Genomic DNA, 23809 nt, shown 5'->3' on the forward strand with positions numbered 1-23809 from the left:
TATAGAATTTGTAACCGGGGGTCATAAAAAACACTGGGGCGGGGGGGGGGGAACAGGGCAACAAACTCCGAAGCAAAGCGCAGTTGTTGACCAATTCAAGAGCACGTTAACAACCGTGTGGTGAATGATGTTTTTAATCAACTTTGTAACGATTACAACAGTTGCATAAATTTAGGCTCACTATTTTTTCTTCCCCTCTTTTTCTCAGAGGCAGTAACTAAGTTCTGCTGATAATAACTAATTATTATTCCTTTTGTTTGTTATTATTAGCATTAAACCTGTTTCGATTAACCATATACTCATTATATTAATTTTTGCTATTGGTTGAGTTTTTTCCAAGTTCCAGCGGATTTGATTTTTTTCATACTAATCAGTAAAAAATTAGGATAAAAATTCATTATGTTCAGGGTGAATTCAAAAACTGAGATTCATGATGTTTAGAAATATCTCAGAATTTTACTCTGAAATTTACCGTGAAATGTGCCCTGATCAGAGCTCTGCGCATAGAAAAACAGAATGAAATTTTTATGATTCAGTACTGAAATATCATGAGACTCAGGTCCGGGAACACTCTTCATATTGCAAAAGTGTCGAGAAAAGAGGGGGAAATAAGATAGTCAAATACCAATGAAGAATTGCGCAACCGTTCTAAATTCAGTTTTATTCAACTGGCGCTAACTATTTATTTAATCGATACAAGTATCAAAACCCTAATTTTGCCACTTGAGTCACAAATCAAACAAATTACAAGAAGTTTTTTTAATAAGCCGAAATCAACCTCCACTTGCCTGGAACGAGAATCAAATCACATTTACTCGATTAGAGTCATGCACCTTTTTCAACTGCTGAGAAAATTAGCTGAAATTTTGAGAGCAGAATGCCAAATTGATTGTCTCAAAAATGTAATTACTAGAAAAGAAATTTTTACACTGCACGCAAAAAGAGTCCAATCAAAGCAACTTAAAACTGCAAACAGAATCAGCGGCCTAAAATAAGTCCTAAAAAGTTGGGAGTAAGAATACAAAAAATGCTTAGCTTCATTTTAAAATTCTATCCTAGTTTTGTTTTAGAAGTGCAACATATGAGTGCAAAAGAACTTAAGCAATTATTATCTAGTTTCAGGGACTGTTTTTTCGTAGACAACTTGGAACTTTTTGCTTTGATTTATAAAAAAACGCGATAGATATCATCAAATTCAAAATAAGATTTTGAGGTTTCCCCCTATATTCTCTTACCATGATAAGCCTCACATTCACACCATTGTTCATAGTAATGGTACTGTTCATCACTAGACTAGGACCTCTTGGAACTATTGATGACCTGTCGAGTTTATTCGTTATTATGGTACATAATTTATACCATATGTGTTGCTAACAAGTGTAAATCCTACTCGAGAACAATTTATTATTATTATTATTATTATTATTATTATTATTATTATTATTTTTATTATTATTATTGTTATTATTATTATTATTATTAATATTATTATGATTATTATTATTATTATTATTATTATTATTATTATTTTTAATATACGTTATATTATTATGTCGCAATGGGAATTGACTAAACCAAGATACATCAGCTGTAAGTTTCTCAGCTGTTTACAAAACTTTTTTATCTTATAGTGGATGTTTAGCGTGTCCCATAAAGTTGAAATAAACGAACGTTTCAAAAGCCACAGGTTGGAGTTCAAAGGTCGAAGTTCATATTTAAAACATGTAGAAAAAAATGATGAATAGAAGCTTAATGGAAAAAATGTTGACATTGAAATGACCAATTTGATGCTCACTTGCCTGTTTTTGACGTTTTCGAACGTTCGCTTACTTCATGTTTATGGGACAGACAATAGTCGATGGATGATCAAGCTACGTTCTCTGTTCATTTTTTGCCCTTTTTAGCTGTATTCTTCCTGTCGGAAAACAGATAGTAAGGGTTATTTAGAATTAAAATCGCGATAGCTTTAATCGAGAAAAATGAAATAATCGAAAAAAGTGAACTCATAATCGATAAAATCAAAAATGATGACAGAGTTATAACCCACTTACCATATTTGGTGCATTTTCCATCTGAGCAAAATTTCCACAACCCGTATGAATATTTCGAGTCCAATATTTCAATAACGTAGCCATAGTTGGTATTCGCTAACACTGAGCAAATAAGACTGGCGATCAAAGTTGACAAACCGACCGAGATCAAAGTTGTCCGGATCATTGGGACGCCTTCTTGTTTGTCGGAATTACCGGAACCTTTTTAAGTCTGCAATCTGGTAAGCAAAACAAAATGAATTACAGCTTAGGTCTCTCGGAAGTTAATGAAATTTGGTTTGAGAGAGAGAGAGAGTTGCGTAATGATCAGTTAAAATTGAAACCAATCAACAGAAAAAGTTAAAATTGTCAGTTGAAATTGCACTGGAATACTTTTTTTGCGACTTAGCTGCAGGTACGAATAATTCAAAAAAAAACTTTTATATAATTTTCGTGATACAGCTGACAGCCCATCTTTTTTCTGTATCAATTTCTGTTCATGTATTCTCATAAACATTTAAATTATAATCAAATTTCATAATATCTTCAGCTAAAAAGTTTTTTTTTAACGGCAGTCACATTTAAAATCACATTTGATTATGACAGCTCGCAATTATATAAACTAATAAACTAATATACTGCTCCGCGTAAGCAAGTTTAAAAAGAAACATTTCCAACAATTTTCAAAAGAATTCGAATGATAGAAATTAAGCTAATATTGGAAGATATTATTTCTCAATTGAGAAGAAATTGCTATTTAACGTCATAAATTAGTTGACCTATTCTTTCCGAGAAATGCACAATTTTTTCAAATTTCTTCAAAGAGTTCTCTATCAAAGTTGGTTACAGGTCATTAAACTGACTAATTCATTTTAATTAAATAGTCGAATTCAGCATTCTCAATTGAACAAAACATAACGTGAAGGTATGATAAAAACTATTTAACAGATTTTTTCAGTGAACAAATCAAAAAAATCTCTCAATTAAGATGAAAGTCTAATAAGTTTTTTCCCTAGCAAAAACGTAAATCCTGCAAATTGTGGAACTGTGAACAGAAGTTACATTCGAGAAGTACTTTCGAGAAGTTTTAATAATCTTGAAGAATTGCCTTTTTGCTGAAAATTTTTGAAGAAGAAGGTCATTACCCTATTTAAGTAGCGTCTTGAAAACCGAGAAACAATTCCAAGTCTCAGAATTTTTACTTTGCTGGCTTCTGAAGCCTGAAAAAAATATTCAGAGCAAAAGTCACAACAGTTTTTTGCACTTCAATTCTTTTTGAGTTTCTCAAACTATCAATAATTTTGGCTTTTTATTATCTCAACAACTAATTAGGTTCCAAAACAGTGCTTCATGTTGTGTGCAAACAGTTACTATTCACTTTTAATGCATGGAGATACTATTTTGTGAGATAAATGCATAAGCATGTAATAGGAACTGTGGGAAATTTTAAAATGAAAAATAATTCAAAAATATTGGATAATTATAAAAATAATGGAAATTTGGAAATTAGTTTTTGTAATCTTTCCCATGTAAACTTGTATAATCAAACTGTCTTTTAAATAAAATGTTGTCTCACAATGAGTTAAATTTTCTCGGAGCTGAAAATGATTGAAAGACTGTAAATTAAGGTTAATTCAATCAGAGTTATAAAATAAATGTGTACGTGAAAACTGTCAGTGCGTACTGAAGATCTTCTTTCAAACCTACCGGTTTTCTGAAATTCTGAATATGAAGTAACAATTTCTCAGACCATCAATAATTTTGACATTTTGTAATCCCAACAACTAATTAGGTTCCAAAAAAGTGCTGCCTGTTGTGTGCAAGTAATAACTATGATGCACTTTTTATGCATGTTCATCTTTTTTTGTTTGATGTGTGCAAACAATTGCTATTCATGTATGAAGCATGCATATCTTTTTTCTGAGATAAATGCATAAGTTTTTAATAAGAACTGCGGAGAAATTTTAAATTTAAAATCGATTTAAATATATAACTATAGGATAACTATTAAAATAATGAAATTTTGGAAATTAGTTTTTGTAATTTTTCCCCATGTAAAATTGTATAATCAAATGGTTTTCTGAATAAAACATTGCCTCACATTGATTTAAATTTTCTCGGAGGTGGATATGATTGAAAGACTGTAATATATAAAGTTAATGCAATTTAAGTTAAAAAATAAATGTATACGTGAAAACTGTCAGTGCGTACTGAAATCTTCTTTTAAACCAACTTCTGTTTATTAAGTAACAAAAATTTTTTCATAGCATATTACACTTTTTTTTATTGTTTATGAAGATTTTTACTCAAATATCACAAGAATGATATCATGATATCTTTTAGTTTGCACCAAAAGAAACTTCGCGAAAATTGCCTTCATAAGATTTCACCTGACATAGCTGTTAATAAACTAGAACCTTTGAAATTAATCGCTTTTCATTTTTCTTTGTTTGAAAAATTTTTAGGACCATATAAAAAAAGTGATATTCTCAAATCATTTTTTCATATCTTCAAGATCTTACCTAAAAATTATTTAGGTAATTATTTTGAGTTTTCAATATTATGACTAATTGGAAAAAAGATTTGCTCCGGTTCATATCATTATGTAAGATCTATGAAAAATAGCCGTAATTGATCGAAAAAATCAATAAAAACCAATTTATCAATAGTTAATAAATAACAAAAACGTAAATACTTACTTGCAGACAAGTTTACAATCTGTAACGTTGTAAAAATATGAAATTATCTCATCTTGTTTCCGAATAGTCGAAACTAACCGAATTGTTGCTTGAGTTTGCAGACTATAATAGAGATCAATTTTGCTAACAATCAAATTACTTATGACTAGAGTAAAGCTCGTTCACTTTCGACTCTATATCATCCAGCCACTTTACAATTCTGTTCTGTTTCTATATGAAATTGTTTGATTAAGAAGACCTTAACTTTAAATCTAACAAAAGTTACTTTCTGCCGGTAATGAAATTGTAACATTCCGATCATAGTTGAATTGTCAATGATAGACAAGAATTGATTGTTGCCATAACAAAGTTTGAAAAAAATGGTTCAAAATTCAAACGACTCCCGAATATAAAGAGCAATTTCTGAAAATTACTGATTACTGAACTTACGGAACTTATTGAAACTAGTAATGATCATGCCATCATATTTAAAGGTTGATATTTTCATATGTTAATGCAATTACAACAAAATGCTAAAGCAAATTTGATTTTCTGAACATTTGGAGTTGCTTGAAAAGAAAGCAAATGAAACAATAATTGACCAGAGGGCCAATGAAACCTGCTGTTAAGGATAGTAAGAGACAAGACGAACAACAAAATAAAAAAAAACACATCAAGCATTACTTACGACCAAAACTCTATCTCTTTTTCTTTGAGTAAAAACTCAAAGAAAGAGTCAAAACAGCATCAGCTAGCAAATAGCTAAACCAAATTACTTGTAGTTCACCAGAAAAGTTTTGGTACTGCCCTAGTTGCAAATAATCAACAAGTAGACAGTAAACAAAAAGGGCAAAATCAGAAAACACGATTACATATTTTGAAAACAATTTAATTCAAAATCATTAAAGCAATAGTTGTCAACTGAAATCATTCTTTTTACTTGATGCGAAACCATTGAGAACTCTCATTATTCAGAATTACATACAGCTACAAAAAACAGCAAATAAAAGCAATGATCAGAATGTCACTTCAATTTTGCGAGGAAACAGTAACGAAGACTATAGGATTAAAATCTGTTCAATAAAAATGTTGAAAATAATCACTTACGCATAATTAATTTCGAAATATCAATGAATTTTTTAATATCAGCGAAACAAAACCTTTTTGAAGTTAGAATATCTACAAAGACTACACTATAGTCAGTAGAAAATGAATGCGATCCCTCTCGCTCTCTCTCTCTCTCTCTCTCTCTCTCTCTCTCTCTCTCTCTCTCTCTCTTTGCTAAGTCTCTGCTGAATAGCTACTGATATAAGATTGAAATTGGCAAATCACTCTTATACTTTTTTGAAAACAAATATTTTAAAGGCGTTAGACATAACAACAATAATTTTAGAAATAACAACAAAAGCAAATACAGGCAGAACTCAAAATTTCACAAAAATTTTCATGCAAGTGGTGTCAAATCCTACTAACCATATGCTTTACGCCGAAATTCATATGTAAATTTCTTGGCGTATTTTGCACGTGAATTTGACCTGAAATGGGCTTGATTTGTTGGTTTGAAATCATTATGTTCATTAGCTAACATAAAAAACCAAAAAGGCAGATGTTTTTCGAAAAAACATAAAGAGAGCCATATTATTTTTCGATTAAAATTTGAACTTTAATGTTACACAATCAAAACTGTTCCCGCTCTTTTTGTTTCTCAATTACAACAAAAAGTAGAAAGTGTAACTGAAATATCTAATTTGACAAAAAATTCATTATGTCAAAAACGTATGATGAATTTCGGATATTTATTGAGTTATACTACCAAAAAACATTTATGTGTCAACTGAAAGCCTTTGTTATTTTTTTAAAAGTTTCTCTGATACGGAAATAGACATTTGATTAATTAGATTCTGCTTTAAGACTACAAAAGAACATCAAATGATGGCAAAGCTCAAGAATTACGTTAAAACAAATTGAAAAATTTCGGAGCCATAAAGACCACAGGCCTAAATCAATAAAGGCAATATTGTTTCATTGGATATTAGGGGATCATAATGGAACTTCTGAATAGTTGATTCTTAAAAAGGCAAAAACTTTCAAAAACTGATAGAACCAAAATGCAATCAGAATACTTTTTCATTAAAAAAACTGACTACTAGACCAAAACCGGTCTTTTTATCGCTGCAGCTGTTAAAATACGCGACTACAGAACATTGTAGTATATTTTACGGCTTAAATCTTTAAATAATAAACAATAGTTTTTCTTTTATAAAAATCGGTTTACACTAGCGAAAAGCCGGAAAAACGGTATTTCCAGAAATCATTCGTAGGAACCAGAGGTAAATTTAGTTCATATCTGATTTTTAAAATGTGTCCGCAGTTTTGTTGAAAACACTAAAGGTCAAACTGGAAAAAGTCGAATAAATAGGCATATTTGAAGCATTTTATATGAAAAAAGTGAAATATACGGAATTTTGAAAAAATTGACTGAAAATGTTGCCAAAACATTTGGTTCAAACTATTCATCAACATCTTCTCTTCAAATGTATCTTTTTAAAATTTTATCTTTTTAAAGCAAAAATTGAACAATATTTGAGCAAAAAAAAATAACGGAAAATAGGCTCACGTTATTTCCTTAAACCTCCGTAACTCCTCGGAAAAAGCGAAATTCAAAAAATTCTTTTAATTTAAAATTCTTTGCTGGACAAGCTTTCTAATGATACCACAAACAATATTTTACCATGAATGAATCGATCGACCAAAATTGACTGAAAGTAAAAAAACCAGTTGAGTATAAAGTTCCCTACCCCCCACTAAAGTGGGTCGGAACAAAATTATAACTCATTGCATTGAGGCTCCGAGCTTACTTACAGCCAGCACTATTTTTCCATCGATCTGTGTAATTGCAAGTATCATTCAAGTCTGCTAATCTGCTAAATTAGAGTTTCCCCTAGTGAAGCGATCTAGCTGAGTAATAAACCAGCTCGTTTAATTAGGTTAAGTGTCATTTTAGATTACCTCTGTCCCACGTTCTGCTCCCATTGATGAATCGATGAAATATAGTTACTTCATCGATAGATCATAGTCGCTTCATAAACTAATCAGACAACAAACTACAAATCTAGAGAACGAGATTTTTCGTCAAAGGAATCTCGGGTCATCTTGCTGCTTTTCAAACTTTTAGTACGCAGTCAAAGGTCATAAAAAAGCAGCTTATCAGGCATGTTGGTCAGAAGAACAGTAGCTTATGACCGTAAAAACGTTTTTTTCAACCTATTTTGACTTTTTTCGACATACCTTTTATTGTTTTTCCGACCAATTTTGACGTTTTCCCTACCTATTTGTCAAATTTTTCCAACCTGTTTTTGACATTTTTCCTATACGTATTTTTCACGTCTTTCTGACTTAATTTTGATTGTTATTTGATGGCTGACTGTAAAATACTATCGATGGATTTTCTATGACCCAGTGAAGTTTCATCAATTGAATTTCTATGATCCAGTAAAAATTCGACCTTTCCCATACATGGATTTTCTATAATCAGAGAAAAAGTGGAAATGAACCACCGGTGGACTTTTTATGAAAATTCTATGATCCATCGATGGGATTCACTGGAATCCCAACCCGGCGTGCCGCCTGGAGTTAATTGGACGGTCCAAATTAGCTACAAAGTTTATATGGCAATCAATATTTTTGGCTCTGACTGTTAGCTACTTCGCCTAGTCTGAATTGTGAAATAAGCACCAACTTGGAATAAAATAGCAAATCAGAATACGGGTGAAACCTCTATCACTGAAATATTATTATTAAACTATTATATTATTATCAAATTATATTATTATTATTAAATTATTATTAAATATTATTAAACTTCAGTTTTAAACTAATAGAATGCATACAAGTTATTTTTCAAAGGTTGAACACCTTGCTCTGGTAGTATTTTTCTTTTTAATATCAAACAGCACATTTCTTATCGACTTTTGTTAGAAAACCCAAAAACAGTATACAAACAATTCGTACCAATTGACAAAATTCCGGCACAATTGTTCAAGAGATCTTAATGTGTTGAAAATTTCATGCACAGACACTATGGTAACTCTCTTAAATTTACTTTTCAGTCAGTTATTACTATTAATTTCCTAATGTAAAACATCTCGCTTAAAAATTTCCCGATAAAGTTTTCGGTGTTTAAGGTTTTTTCATAGGGTTTGCAGAGTTGAAGTTGATATTTTTGACTATGTTAACGAATATCATTTCAAATTTCGTTATACCCAATTCACATTTATATAGAACTGAATAAATATGATCTCCAGAACTTTTATTCTAATTTTTGTGTTGATCGCCAAGGTTTAGTTATTGGAGTTCAAAAAGATTCACCACAATGATACAAATCAATTTGCAAACATGTCACAACACATTGGATGGCTTAGGTTGTAGTTTGTTTGTCCTAAGTTCTGAGAGTGGTTTTGATTTAGAAGGGAAATTAGAGAATAGTCAGGTTGTGTTGTGTTCAGCCTAAGACTTTGGTTAAGTACGAGTTCGTCCCCACATAGACAACTCAAGACGGATGCACGGATTGAACTTTTGTTCTGCTGCATGTCAGTCACAAACGAGAGCTCATTTCGAAAAAAAAATTTGGCCGGGGTCTTAAAACTTTGTTCAAACACACTTCTAAATCAGTTTTTGCTGACTTAGACATGTTCTTCATTTTTGTGCTAACTGTTATACGATAATAAGTGAAAACGAAAATTATGTTGATGAATATACATATAAAATTGACTATACCAGAACCATAGTTACAAAGATCTGAATATATATGATTCCCAAAACTTTTGGTATAAATTTTGTTTGATTGCCAAGGCTTAGTTATTAGGAATGAAAGCTCTTCTTTTGAATTAAACATGTAATTTATCACAAGATTAGATATCCAAATGCTTTCAGGTTTTAAATATAGCAATCACAGTATCAGTATTGTCATTAATATAATAGTCTTAAATTTGAGGCTGTGTATTCTCATAGGTAAAAATGCGATTTGAAGGCTCCTATTTGTCATTAACGGGTAATTTTGTGAGCTGATTGAGCAAAACTTGGTTAAAACAGTTTTAAAGCAAGATTTACTGTACAAAGATCTTTTTGAAGAGGACAATTTGTTACATTTTTGAACGCTTTTCAAGATCACAGATTTGTTCTTCAACTTCGTAATCGTTCTCTTTTTTCATAATAGGTTCATTTGTTTTCTTGTTCTGTCTAGCGTTTTGGGGACTACCAAATATTTAAACACTTTTGTATGTTTCCCAGTGTTTTATATCGGTTTGTAGCTTCATTAAGATAACTTTTGAGATAAAAAAATCGGCTGGCAGGATAAAACCATTAATGCAAAGATCAGTGGAGTGGTCAAATTGTGGTCGAAAATAACAAAGGTTCATTCCCCAGATAGTTTGCCTATTTATGCTGCTTATATTTTTGCTGTATAATTTGAAGGATTATTCCACTGAAAAAAAGATGACGGAGTAGAACTGACTTGAAAAATATTAACTCTTACTTCTAAAAGAGTTAGATTTCTTCATATTGCCACAATCTGATTTTATGTCCTTTCAAACGCGATGTATACATTAGGTTGTTTTTTGTTTGTCGAATGAAAATAACACCTTCAGGATTGAGAGTTGTTTTGATTTATAAGAACTCCACAATGATATAACCAAAAAGATTTTTGTGAAAACAACATCTAATAATCATCTGTTACAGCGGAATAGCATTAGGCCACGGCCGCCTTCTCTCGGGTACCCTTCCCCCCACATTTCAAACTTTTTTTTGCTAAAAGCATTGTCCTTTTTGGGTGACTACTGCGTCTGAAATTTACTAGTTGTACCAGCATTGCTGCACAGATTGTGTTCACCCTAAAACTTTGGTTAAGTAGGAGCTCGTCCTCACGTAGATGGCTGAAAACAGAAGCACGGGATTCGGTTGCATGTCAGCCACATACGAGAGCTGATTGCTTCAAATTTTCTTTGGCCGGGGTTAGAAAACTTTCTTCAAAAAAATTCTTTTAGTATCAAACAAATTTCTAAATCAGTTTTTCCTTGCGGTCATTTTCCTTTTTGAATCATTTTTTCTTCATTTTGTAGTATATTGCAAACATGAGTGCGACTGTAGCTGTTAGGGTAGACCCGCAGGGCACCAGACAACTGAACCCGTATGATCCCACAGAGAACCCACTGTAAGCTAGAATGTGACACACGTTGGCCGATACCAACAAGAATACTAAAACAAAAAACACATCTGATTGAAAACTCAATTTTTCTATTTGTAGATCGCCCAAGAAAATGGCTGGACTGTTTACTTTTTGTTCGCGAACTAAGTAAAAATTTCGGTTCCGTTATGAGAAGAAAAATTTAGGTTGAACCTAAATTTTTGTACTCATAATGGAATCGAAATTTTTGATCTGGTTTGCGAACCAGCAGATCAAAAAATGGCGACTCGATTGATTTCAAAACTTGTATCAAGACAGACATTAAAATTGCTATATAATTGTACCAATGTGTTATCTTTGTACAGCTATTCCAAAACTAAGCAACATTTTTGCGAAAAATTTGAAAAATTTGCCGGATAAAATTTCTATTTCATTTGCAAAACAAACTTTCCAAAGAAACGAAAGTTCAGCTGTTTCCTGACCGAAACAAAAATTTCCAATAACTTTTTTTTTCGATTTATACCGAAAATGAAATTTATACAGTTTTTTTTGGTTTTGAATTTTTTTGTACTGTTCCAGGACAAACCTGCACGATTTCCATGAAATCGTATATAATCTTTGTCTAACTACTAAGAAATTATACATCTAATAAATGACATGAACTAGCATGGTTACTATAAAGAATCATTTATGATCTCGTATGAAATCAAGAAAAAAATTGTACGATGGATGACCCGGAAAGAGTTGCTTACAATTCAAATAAGCGAATGAGATAACTAAATTGATACAGCTTTCACAGAATAACAGGAAACTCCAACACGCAGCAGCTGATATGACGTAATCGATGAGAAACAGAGCCCGTGCCATTTTCAGGCGAGTCTGGAAGCTTGGAGGAAACTCACTCAAGTTCTCTGCAAACACAAAATTGAGAATATTATAGGTCACCTTCAAGTTTAGGTCATAAGAATTGGTGTTCGAGGCGGAAAACGAATTTTGAGATCAAAAAAGGCTTGTAAGATTCTTGAAAGAAAAAGTTAATCGTGTCAGATCTTGCAAGATTCTGCCAGAATCTTGCAAAATCTTACAAGATAACCTTTTTTTTAGGACTAGGGTATAGTAAAGGTTTATGAGCTTGTTTAAAATAGGGATTTTTCTTATTCAAACTCCCCTCCTCACCTAGTAAAAAAAATACAGCTCCAAATTATGGTTTGTTAGGGGCGTAAGTGATGAATCGGATAAAAATGTGTACAAAAAACTTTTTCGCTCAAAATGGCTAACTTGTAATAACTTGCAAATTGAGGTTCTATCTCATAAGGACTTTCTACTGGAGTGCTGTGCTATAAAACTTCCACTGGAGTGCAGTTTTTTCCGACAGAGCTGTTCGGTCCTTGAAATTTCCAAGATTTCTTCATTTAAAGGCAAATCGAGACAAGGAATACACTATGTTACCAAAAACTACGTACACCTTAACATTCTAAAAAAGCATAACAAAGAAAAAATATAACATTTTGAGTTCAAATTTGTTCTCTAATAACGCGTCATTACACCTTTAGCTCTTTTAACGTCTAGCAAACGGTTCGTATAGTTTTCATACAGGTTTCTCACGGCTTCTGCGTCAGTTTCGTTCTAAATTTCAGACAATTTTTCTTCTAATATTTCTTAAAAATTAGTCTGTTTTCGTAACCGCTGCTTCAAAATCGCCCATAAAATTTCAATAAAATTCAGATCTAGACTTTATGCTGGCCAGCTCAATACCTTTCACTCTTACTCTTGGAAAAAAATTGCACCTTTGGAAAATTGTATTGTAGCAAGAGAAAATGTAATGAGTCACTCTAATGCGATCCAGTGAAGTTTTGGTATCTTTCAAAACATCGCTAATTAATTTTTTTTGGATTTCGTTGACAATTTTGGGGGTCTTCGGCTCAATTTTCGGGCTGCCAAACTTATTTGTCAAGTAACGTCGGTATGCATACGATGCACTGTTTCAATTTTTGGGCTGCCAAACTTATTTGTCAAGTAACGTCGGTATGCATACGATGCACTGGAACTTGATTTCAAATTGAGTTGTTTTTGTATTTTCGTCAAGGACAATCCGACATCTCTTAGCGTAACAACTTGGCCGACAGTGAGAAAACAAAGCAGTTTAACCATGATTTCAGTTTAAACAGAGAAAGTTAGAAGGAAACTTTTCACCCCCTAGCTCAATTCATGTTTATCAAGCACGAATCATGGTTTAAAAGCAGAAATCATAACCATACTATATTGGGAACCATAGTATATTTGCAATTTTGATTACAATCACTAAAATTCACATTAACCATTTCACAACGTCTATCACAAGTTTTCAAGGCCATTCAAGGCTTTATTGATCTTATAATTTGTGTATGACACATCAGTTTGTTCAAAACTTGCTTCAAAATTAGAATTAAGACTTGGCCGAGTCTTATGAAAAACTTTTTTTGTGTAAAACAAGACTTGACCAGAGTGCAGTCGTTTTTCAGTGCCGATATTAAATACGCGTTTAGACATTCCCAGTACTGATCAGTACTGATACAGACGAGCTTCATAAGTCCAAAAAGCATGTTGGAGTGATTTAGAAGCTTAAAGTCTAGTAAGTTTTGAGTAATTTTACAACAACCGGAATCAATAATGGAGTTAATATTTCCTCAAACTGAGACTTTCTTAGCTGTCGTAGTTAATTGTAGATTTTCATTTTGATTCTTTTTCAAACCACAATGTCAGTTATAGGCCTTCCCACGCATACATCCTGCTGTTTTTACGTCTTATACAAATTACTGTTTTATAAATTATCGTTTTTTTGTATCCGTACTTTCTGAAGTGGATAAGTTGAGTGAGTGTGCTATTTTTAAGATAATTTTGGTACCCTGTTGCACTTTGAAATCTTTTTCGCAGCGAATCAGATTTCCTTGATATACTGTAATTGAGCACTCAAATTGCATTTCAATGTTTTTTTTTCAGTTTTGTTTCGCTTTTCCAGCCGATCGTATGTCAACAAACGCGTCATGATTTTTTGTACTGTAATAGGTTTAACAAAAGCAATAATTGTTATCAATTTATGCTGTAATTGCCAAACAAATGAAACAAAAGTGACGAAAATACTTTCAGCAAACATTTTACGAAAAAGATAATTATAACCAAAAGATTAAACATAATTGAAGCAAAAAAAATTTAATACAAATTATACAAGAATCCATTAACATTACTTGAAACGTGAAATCAAATAATAAAAATTAATTAAAATGATAAATTTGTTGTTTTCTCCTAAAAATAAAAATGTTTAAGTTATTAATAGAAGTTCCTAAAAAGATTTAGGAACAATGCGTTATAATTTGGCCGTTTTCTGCGCCTTTTTTGCATAATTTCAACTCATTGAACGTTTATTTATGTACGAAACTTAAACTATAGTCAACAAATTTCTTTAACTAACAACTTTTATAACCTTTGAACAAGGATTGAAAAAACTAATCGCGTGCGTTTTATAAAGTCTAGATTATAGTAGTACAACTACTGACATTTGACATTTGAGGACATTAAGGACAATGAACAAAAAATTGAAAAACTTTTGAAGAAATGTCAGCTAAAACGAAGAAAAACGTACTGTAAGTCTGACACTCGTCGTTTAAACACGTTTTCCACAAACCCAGTGAAAAGTTATAAGAATTATCTCCATTAGTTATAACTCCAGTATAACCAGAACACCCATTAGCTCCCAATGACCACAGAAAACTATTGAGCATAAACGAAAAACCAAAAGCAACAATCGAACTTTTTTGCATAATTTTGAGGTCAAACTTTAACAACTTAATATTAATCAAATGACAAATTTCAAAATGTGATGTAATTATTATTTTCAATGACATAGTTATTAAGTTCTCATGTTTTCAGCAATATTTGTTTGACGTTAAAGTTTTAGTAAACAAACAAATATTAACTTGAGCATTTAGCCTTTTTAAGTTAAAGATCAAAAGTTTTGTAACCAAAAGTTTCTCAGTTAATTCTTATAAATTCTCCTAGTTAGCGCAAAAAAATCTAATGAACTGTCTTTGATAAATAAAAATCAGTTACCGAAATCACAAAAAAATCGCATTTCATTAACTGATAGATAAAAATTAATTTCGAGCCGAGTCCTAATTTGAAATCGCATTGTCGTTAGCCCAGTAAATATACGAGTATTAATGAGCAAAAACCTCAATACATGGGATAGAGCATTATAAATATAATTTCAGTTAGGTTGGCTTCTCAAATTTCGAGCAATATAGCGAAACTTGTTTCGAACGAAATATCCGTACGTAAAAAGACACTGAAAAGCATTTTGATACGCAATTGAATTCGTACCTGAACACATTGGTTAGATATCGTTTTTAAAAAACATGTTCAGCAATTTTATAAAAACTTCAACAAATGGTTGCGCACGCAAAAAATAAACAGTAGATTGCCGCTTGGAAAATTGAATTGCCCCTGAACAAACTTTCAGGGGCACTTAAAAAGTTTATAAAAAAGAGGTTTCTGGTTTTATTGGGTACAATTACTCAAGGACTTCTAACTTTTGCCTGATTAAATTTCAGAAGTTTGTTTTGATCTCTGATGTAATTTTGCAATAACGGTGCAACAGTATTACTCAAATAAACGTTTTTTTTCTTACTACTAATTTAAACTAAGAAAACAATGTGAAAATTTTACAGTAAATTCAGAACAAAGTACTTTTACTCTGAAACACTGATTTCTCGAATTTTAAACAGACATTCATTTTTTGCTGCATTTAGTTTTGGTGGGAAATTATACAGCAGTTTTTGGTGAAAATACACGCGTTGAGCATCTTACCCTGAAAATATATGTCTAATTTTAACATTGATCATATGTTTAAAAAAGTGATTCGTGAGACCAGCTTATTATCAACTGGAAAAAATAATGAAAGCAGTCTGTTTTGTGACTTGCGATGCAAATCAAATCAGTGCTATTCGTAAACAATCGTTTTCTGGATTTCTCTCGTTTTTTTGCGAAACACCAAAAATGTTGTAGAATATTAAAAACTGTAAAAAAAGGTTATTTGTTTTTTGGCTTACCTAGGACCCGCTCGGATGGTGATGAAAGATTAAAATGGTTTGAAAAATGTTTTAGGCATTCAAAAGATGATATTTCGATTCATAGTCGGATTAATTCTGCTTCATAGTACAGAATTTTTTTAAAAAAATTGCATTTTGATTTTAACTAAAAGATATTAAAATACACTTTTAATCCTAGGCTTGATGTTTCTTTTGCCATTTTATACAGCAATTCCGTCAGTTACTTTTTTCAAACGCTCTCTTTGATGATGTGTCGTAAACAGATTGAAATATGGTTAGACTTTAATGATAATTTAGACGTAATTTAATTTTCATTTTAAACCTAGTCCAGCAACTTTGCACTGTCCTGATTGTCAAATTATAGTTGCGTGTTCTTCTGCTCATTCTGTCGGATCCAATGTGTATTAAGTTGCACAGTTTTTAACAATTTGGCACTATTTCACACAAATGCGCGCAATTTTGAATCTAATAATTTCTTGTCAGAGCATTTGATTATAGACATTTTTTGTCTGGATTATTGACCTGATCTTAGTTACACAAAATTGAATCGTCGCATTTTGTTATTAGAGTCACAAAACTTCACAATCTGATTAATTGCCAATTTTTTGTCTGGATCGTCTAGTAATTCCCAATTTCTGTCGTAGTTGTCTAACCCGATTCATATTTACACCATTTAACCATCAATGGCAATTAAATGAATAAAATAACGTAACTAAACTTCTCCGAAATTAAATTTCAGATAATTTGCTCTTTTTAGCAAAATTTTTTAAGAGAGTGAGAGCAGTTTTTATCTTGCGCTTAAACACTAAACATTTAATTTGCAATCCCCTTTTGGTTTATCGAAATAAAAAAATTTTAAAATAGAAATTGTGATTCTTGATTTTTCTTGTTTTTCTTGCCAAAAGCCTAAGAACTTAGGATTTGGTGAAATTTCATGTTAGAGCCCTCAAAACTGGTGAAAGTTGATTGTAAATTACCGCAGCATGTAACTAAGTACATCAAATTGTCAAATACAATACTATACTGGCCAATAATTTAAATAAAAACTTAATACAAAATCTTAACTGTCAGTATTTGATTTTGACAAGCAGTGCAATGTAAGTTGAAACCATAGCAGGAACCACTCCGACCCACGGTAAAATCAAACTCCAACCGATTGATGAGTCTGTGTTCTCGGGAACTAGGTCTTTGAGCGCTAATGTCAGACATAAATTAGCAATAACAAGGAATATGCCTAAAAAAGAAAATTTAATTATCTATTGATTTTTTCTCAAACTTTTAATGGTTAGAAATAACTATGTTGTCTTTTAACATTGTAACACATTGTAATTCTTATAACTAATCTTCATCTTTATGATAATATTCTTTAATTCATCAGCGTACGCTAGACAAGATTGAATGTTTATCTTGTAAGATCTTGCATGATAGTAGTAATACGACGCAGAGGTATACCCCAATACTTCCGCCTTAGTAAACATTGCGCGAATAACAGATACTTGAAATGAAACAAATTAGGAGACCAGCTTTGTATCTTATTTTTCGCAAAAGGTGTTACGTCACTTTTGCGAATTTAAGACACTTTGAAAATAGTATGCTAGGTGATAGCTGACAATTTAAAATAGGTGACAAACCTTGTATCACGTTTCCGCTCATTTTCGGTATCTATTTTTTGGATCAAAAAGCATCTCTAATTAAACGCGCGCTTTTTGAGCCTAATTAAACGCGCGCTTTTTGTAGCATGCATAAGTGATTTAATACTTTGTAATAAGCCCTTTAATAAAGTTTTTCTTGAGGCTTTTTTTCTTTTAAAGTATAAAGTTTTTCTTTTAAAGCTTTAAGGTGATTTAAAGACAAATATTAATTACAAACAGCTTTAAATACGAAGTAAATTAAATTTATGTTGAGTGGCAACAAATATTATGCTGTACGTCCCAGCGCCACAATAACTGATTTTTTTTTCTGAAAAAATCCTTGCTCAAAAAAAGTTTTGCGCGATGCTAATTTGGGACTGGCCGAATCTATTTTCACTGGCCGAATCTATTTTGTGGCACATATGGTGTACGTCCCAGCGCCCTTGTATGTGTATGTGGGGATGTGTTTGCTTACACGGATGTTCGCGTGTACGTGTCTCCATTTGCGTGCGTTTGTTCGCTTTAATTTACCAGTTATCAATTAATAGTTTTAGTAACCACTTTTTCATGCTCAAAATCGCGTATTGACTTAGGCCTAATTGCGGATTATAGTGCGAAATCGAGTTATGTTGCGTGCGAAAAAGAGATACATTAATCTAGCACATTCGTGATACATAGCGCGCAAAAAATAGGTTAAATAGCTTGTATCTCAATTTCGCTGTCAAAATTTGGACAATTTTGCGAAGAAGGTTTGCGCAATTCTCTTCAATTTGGCCTGTTTTTGCTAAAATAGCTTTTTTTTTCGCAATATTGTTGCATTTTCAATGTATTAACATAGATAAAACGAACAAGAGATACGCAGATTGTGCAGATTTGCCCTTGACGTTTTGGGTATACCTCTGCGGCGTAATGAGTGAGAAATTGTTTCCATCAGACAGTCAGACAGTTTTGCCTCATTTTTTCCAGTAAACCTGTGAAAAAATTTGATTAATTTACTGGGGTGCAAAGCATTTCATTAGCTTTGCAATGTAACCTGACAGGATGACTGTTTACAATTTAACTTTTTTTTCGATAACTATCAAGCACGTGTAAGATATTTTGGTTTCCTTTTTTGATTCATTGGTTTCCAAAAGTTTGAATTACATAGATTTTGAGTTTTCAGCTTGTTTTTGATAAAATCTCAAAGTGTTTCGATTAAAACAACATAATTTCTTTATTTACTACATACTCTACAAGCATGATTTATTTTATATATCATTTCAGGAATTAATGTGTTTTTTCTTAAATGATGATAATTAGTTATAATAATACCCTGAATCGCAGAGCATGTAATTGAGAGTACAAGAGGTCTGTTTCCTTGAACCGAAGCCAGCATGTACCCCGTGAAAGCTGCGGCTGCAAATGGACAGAGAGCCATGTAGAAAACTCTCGCTGATTTCATCTTCATCACGAAACTTCGTTCCAGATTGTCAAAATCTAAAGCAAACAAGACCAATTTTTAGCTTCAATTGTTCATTTCTCGAAAATAGTAAACAGTAACAATTTTTTCCCTATACATGGCTACAAAGTTTTGTTTTTGGCACGTATTGGAAAAAACAAGCGAAAAAATACAAGCCCAAAGAAATAAAAGTGGAAAATATTTCGGAAAAAAAGATCTGAAAAAAAGATAGGAAAAATTTAGGGAAGTCTCAGTAAGATCTTTTTCGTCCAAGCTCTGACGATAAGCATTGGGTTATGGTAGTATAAAACCTAATTTCGTGAAAAATATGATCATGCTAGTTTTGCATGTGCTACCTTTTTGCTACCAATGGTTTCATGCAGTTATTTCAAACTCTGCTCAGTTGTGCAGACGAAAGCATTTTATCCAACTTATAACTGAAGTCTCAAACAATAATTTGGTATTAATTGTTTTTATCTATTACTGTCTGTAAAAGTAATTCATTGAATCTTTTTTTATTATCTCCTTTTCTAAAAAGAAAAGATAACAGATTCAACTAATAGTTTTTTCTTGCCTGACTTTTTTGAGACCTTATCTATATTCGTCGATTTTTACACTTCATGTCGCCTTAAAAAATCTCTATTGTTAACGACGCTTTTTATTTACACACATTGGCTTTTATTTCAATTTTAAAGGAATGTGTAAATATAAATTTTAATGTGTAAAATGTTAAAGAATATTTTAAATGTTAAAGAATATCTTAAATGTTAAAAAAAATTTTAAAGAATTAAATCAGAATAATTTTGCAGTTTGCAATTTTTAAATTGAAAATACTGAAAACTGAAAATACTGAAAAAATTGTGAATAAACTAGCATTCTGAAGATGCATTTTAAATCTAGACATTTGTCTTTAATTTGCTAGCTTAGTGACGATAGATGTTTCTCCTTTTTCACTACACGAGGTTTTGTTTCGATCCTTTGAAAGTAATTTTAGGCGGTAATTCAAGACGCGACATCATAATAGATGATACTTTAATTGAGTAGGGAGATACAGCAGTGCAATGATGAGAGCTTAAATACTGTTTTTGCTGATGACAAATAATCTCAGCAGGTTTTCAGCAAAAAAATGTTTTTTTTTTAGATGGGAACATGATGCAGCAGTGTAAGCTGCACTTTATTAAATGATTTGTAACTTTAAAAAATGGAATTTATCATCAAGTTTTCATGAGAACTCAATATTATTTTGGCTAATGATACTAGAATTATAGACAAAAAAATAAATGCATTTGAGAGTGGTCAGAAAAAAGCGTCCATTGAGTTCAATTTTTTTTTCACCTTCTATATGAAAAGTAGACAAACTTCAGTGCAACGTTTTTCTTATTTGACTCTAGGCATTGCAAACAACCGATTGAGTCCAAATATTTTGGTATAAAATTTAATGAATATTATAGATTCAAACAGCCAAATCCGTTAGGAGATGAATATTGGCTAAATTTTCTCGACTAGGAGAAAAAAGTTCAAAAGTTTCCGGTAAAAATCAATCAATTTTTAAATGTGATTGTACAATTTATGGTGGCGCCACAACAACTGATTGTCCAAACTACAAAATTAAATACTTATTGTATTGTTGGTACAATTTGTTGTGAAAATATTTTTTTCAGTGCAATTTAAGATATTAAATCTAAAATAGGCATCAAATTTTCAGCTTTGTTTTTATCAGATTTTGCTCGGAAGATTTATTGATTGCTCTTTGTTTGATTGACAGTTAAAAGAACCTGCCTACAGAAGAAAGCAACCTTCATCATCAAGGCTTTTTCGCATGACAATCACTTAGTTCTCAGCTAATGAGACATAATTGTTTGTCAAACGAAGTTTTTCAGTTTTTAAGTTTTTCCGTTTCTAAGTTTTTTACTGGCAGAAAAACATTAAGAATCACTGTTTGATATGGTTTGGCATAAAATCAAATTTGAAATTCTGTTTTGACTGTTTCTGCAGTTGTATATCCGTCAAAATCTGAACTGATAAATGGATTGCACAGCCCAGAATTTGAGACAGAAAGAATAGATCCGAAAAATGAACACCCGAGCGCCGCATTTCAGCTCATTATTGACAAAACTTCGTTGTTTATTGTACGTTTCATTGAAAGACATTATATATATATATATATATATATATATATATATATATATATATATATATATAGATAGATAGAAGTGAAGTTTTCATAAGCTATGTTTTTTTAGCTCAACTTTGTCATGGAAATGTGTTTTTCAGTGACCTTTACTCTGTTAAGTATTTTAGAAAACGTTGACTTTCAGAGACACAAAATCACGATAGCATTGATAAGCAGGCCTAAATCAGTCTGGATTTTGATGACGTCATATCTTACCATATTTGTAACATTTCTCATTCTCGCAGTATTTCCACAACCCATAGGAGTATTCGACAAGGAGAAATGGCTCGCTGATAAAACCAGTGTATCCAGACTTCCCATTAGCCAAAAGTGCCCACAATAAACTGGACAGAACAAGACCCCCTCCTATTGAAATTAACAATCGACGTTTTTCCATCATTTTGACGATTTTTGATATTTATTTATGACTAAAATTCTATAGTTAGTTATTTCAAATCGTTTATGACTACAATTGCGACTTTAATAACTAAAGTGTACATCAATTTAAAGAGTTATATTTATTTAAACTTTGAAGTGAACTCGCCTGATTAACTTTTGTTGGTTAGTGGTGTTTGTTGAAGTCAATTTAATGCGTTGGCTCTTTTTAACTTTCCGTAAACTTTTCATAATTAGTTCATTTTGGTTCTGTTATAACTAGTAAAATGTCATGGAATCAATGCCCGTTTTGAATTTTACAACTTGTTGGTTGTTAAATAATTGGCAAAATAACAAAGCTTATCGTATTTTGAAATAACTTAGCAGATCAGTGAACTGTAATTTGATATAAAAACAAATTAATTTTTCGAAGAATTTAAGCAATCGAACAATCAGGTCTATTTCATATCGTTGTTTTCTGTTATTATTCATTATGCGCCTCTGCGTGATAGTAAAAATTGAGAAATTTAGAAACTAGTACTATGGTCTCAAATACGACAAAAATCATTCACAAAATTAAATTTGGATGTTAATGCTATATATAAAACAACATATTCTTGCAAGATCTTGCAAGATTAATATGGTTTGCAAGAACCTCGCAATCGTGCGAGATTAACATCATCTTAAAGCAGACAGCAATTTTGCAAGATCTTGTCATATTAACATCCCAATTCGGCCAGGGCTGCGATATTAACGATCACTATTTTTCTTACAAAACACGGTACAGATTTTCAATGAAAGAGAAAGCAAACGTATTCCAGGTAAATAAGAGATTACGAAATAACAGCAATTTATACAAATTTGTTTAAGAAAAAAGACCATTGAGCTCCTTGCACCGTGACAGTTTTGTACCATGTCAGTTTTGACGTTTGCCCAATGAGTTCAAGAGAAGAACCAAGAATTTGAATATTAAGTATGAACAGACGAAATTCGAGAATAGTTATCTCTGAGGCCAGGTGTGAATTTCAGAGGAGCACAGAGCAAATTTTAGTGAATCACCGCAACATTATCACACAAAACTTTATAGTATGATTGAGATAATTTAAGAACTTCACAGAAAAAAACTAGGAGTATTGCTGCAATTTTAAGAGTATCGCAGAGATATCTTCTGAATATCACTAAGCATCTTTGAGAGCATCACAGAAAAATCTTCACAACAAATTTTAATCAACTCTCGTTGCGATAACAGCAGTATTGTAACTTACTGTTGAAAGAAACATGATAAGCCCCATTTAATAAAATTTGCTTCATCATCAGGCGACGAGTTTAGCATACTATTTTATCACCACTGTTACTAGTAGTAGTATGTGAGCAGAGCTGGGGGGGGGGGGGGTAAAAGGACGTACCTATGTATAAAGATTACCTATAGCTTATTTTCATCAATTTTCCAAAGACGTACCTAAAATAGAGAGTGAGAACAATAGAACTGTCATCTTATCGTAATTACCCAGGGGTAATTATCTTAATTACCCCAGGGAAATGCATCCGCTCTAATGCACTTCAGCTAATCTTATCTACTTAATAAAATATATCTGCAGAATTTTTTCTTTCATTCACTTCATTTACGCATAACTTTTTCAATTATCCAAGTTTTAGTTTTTGATTATTAATGAAGTTTTGGTTCGAATAATTTCAATATATTGAAAATTTTTCACAAAATCTTCTGTAAAATCTATTTTTGAAAATTTCATTTTTTAACTTTTTTTTACTCCTGATGATATGAAAGTATGCAAGACTTTTTGGCAGTTTCTTTTCGTAGTTTCTGGTTTATTTCTCAGTAGTTTCAGTTTCGCAAACCCGAAACCATGAACAAATTTTTTCAGATAATGATGTTCAAATAATCGATTAAAATTTTTTAACTCAGATTTCGTTGAAAAATACTAAAGCACAGAAAACCATCACTGAAAATTTTTTTGTTTTTTCACAGTTTCAGATTCTGAAACCTCAAACTAAAAATTTTTTTGGTCGAAAATGTATACTACAGTACAACTTTAGAGGGTATTTTTCGAAGTGGAATTCAATGGCGGTAATTTCACGGTCAATTGTAGATTATGGGTTTGGGTTTTATGTAGTTTTAGTTTCTCAAACATCAAACTACAAAAAATTTTCTTCGAGAATGGTAACTTATATCATCACTCTATATGTTGTTTTTAAACAAT

General features: G+C 31.6%; 4 protein-coding genes across 15 annotated transcripts in view; 2 read left to right on the forward strand and 2 right to left on the reverse strand.

Moving 5' to 3' along the window:
• Positions 1 to 5895, reverse strand: part of LOC142345897 (uncharacterized) — an 8916-nt gene extending 3021 nt beyond the window's left edge. The window contains exons 1-2 of the mRNA XM_075398345.1: positions 4730 to 5895; positions 1888 to 2269 (exon numbers count right to left, since the gene is read on the reverse strand). Of these exons, the coding sequence (XP_075254460.1) occupies positions 1888 to 2217 (330 nt within the window). The 5' untranslated portion in view covers positions 2218 to 2269; positions 4730 to 5895. The remainder of the gene's footprint in view (positions 1 to 1887; positions 2270 to 4729) is intronic.
• Positions 1 to 23809, forward strand: part of LOC142345573 (putative G-protein coupled receptor No18) — a 280348-nt gene that overhangs the window by 142133 nt on the left and 114406 nt on the right. The gene's annotated exons all lie outside the window — the stretch shown is intronic.
• Positions 1 to 23809, forward strand: part of LOC142345574 (neurocalcin homolog) — a 140682-nt gene that overhangs the window by 15527 nt on the left and 101346 nt on the right. The window lies entirely within an intron of this gene.
• Positions 10727 to 22362, reverse strand: LOC142345970 (uncharacterized). The gene is made up of 4 exons (XM_075398438.1): positions 21432 to 22362; positions 18916 to 19080; positions 11642 to 11800; positions 10727 to 10960 (listed from the first exon to the last, which is right to left on the reverse strand). Exons 1-4 carry the CDS (start codon positions 21613 to 21615, stop codon positions 10803 to 10805), a joined length of 666 nt encoding a protein of 221 aa, XP_075254553.1. The 5' UTR covers positions 21616 to 22362; the 3' UTR covers positions 10727 to 10802.

The sequence above is a fragment of the Convolutriloba macropyga genome, chromosome 9 (genome assembly GCF_964194025.1).
Source record: "Convolutriloba macropyga chromosome 9, txConMacr16.3, whole genome shotgun sequence".
In the NCBI taxonomy this organism is placed as follows: domain Eukaryota; kingdom Metazoa; phylum Xenacoelomorpha; order Acoela; family Convolutidae; genus Convolutriloba; species Convolutriloba macropyga.

Bases quoted from the DNA above. Each gene is read 5' to 3' on its own strand.
- LOC142345970 (XM_075398438.1), bottom strand. From the start codon at position 21,615: ATGATGGAAAAACGTCGATTGTTAATTTCAATAGGAGGGGGTCTTGTT. The intron at 19,081-21,431 runs GTAAGATATGAC...TGTTTGCTTTAG, and splicing joins TGAGAAATGTTACAAATATG to ATTTTGACAATCTGGAACGA. The intron at 11,801-18,915 runs GTATTATTATAA...TTGTGTTTGCAG, and splicing joins TACATGCTCTGCGATTCAGG to AGAACTTGAGTGAGTTTCCT.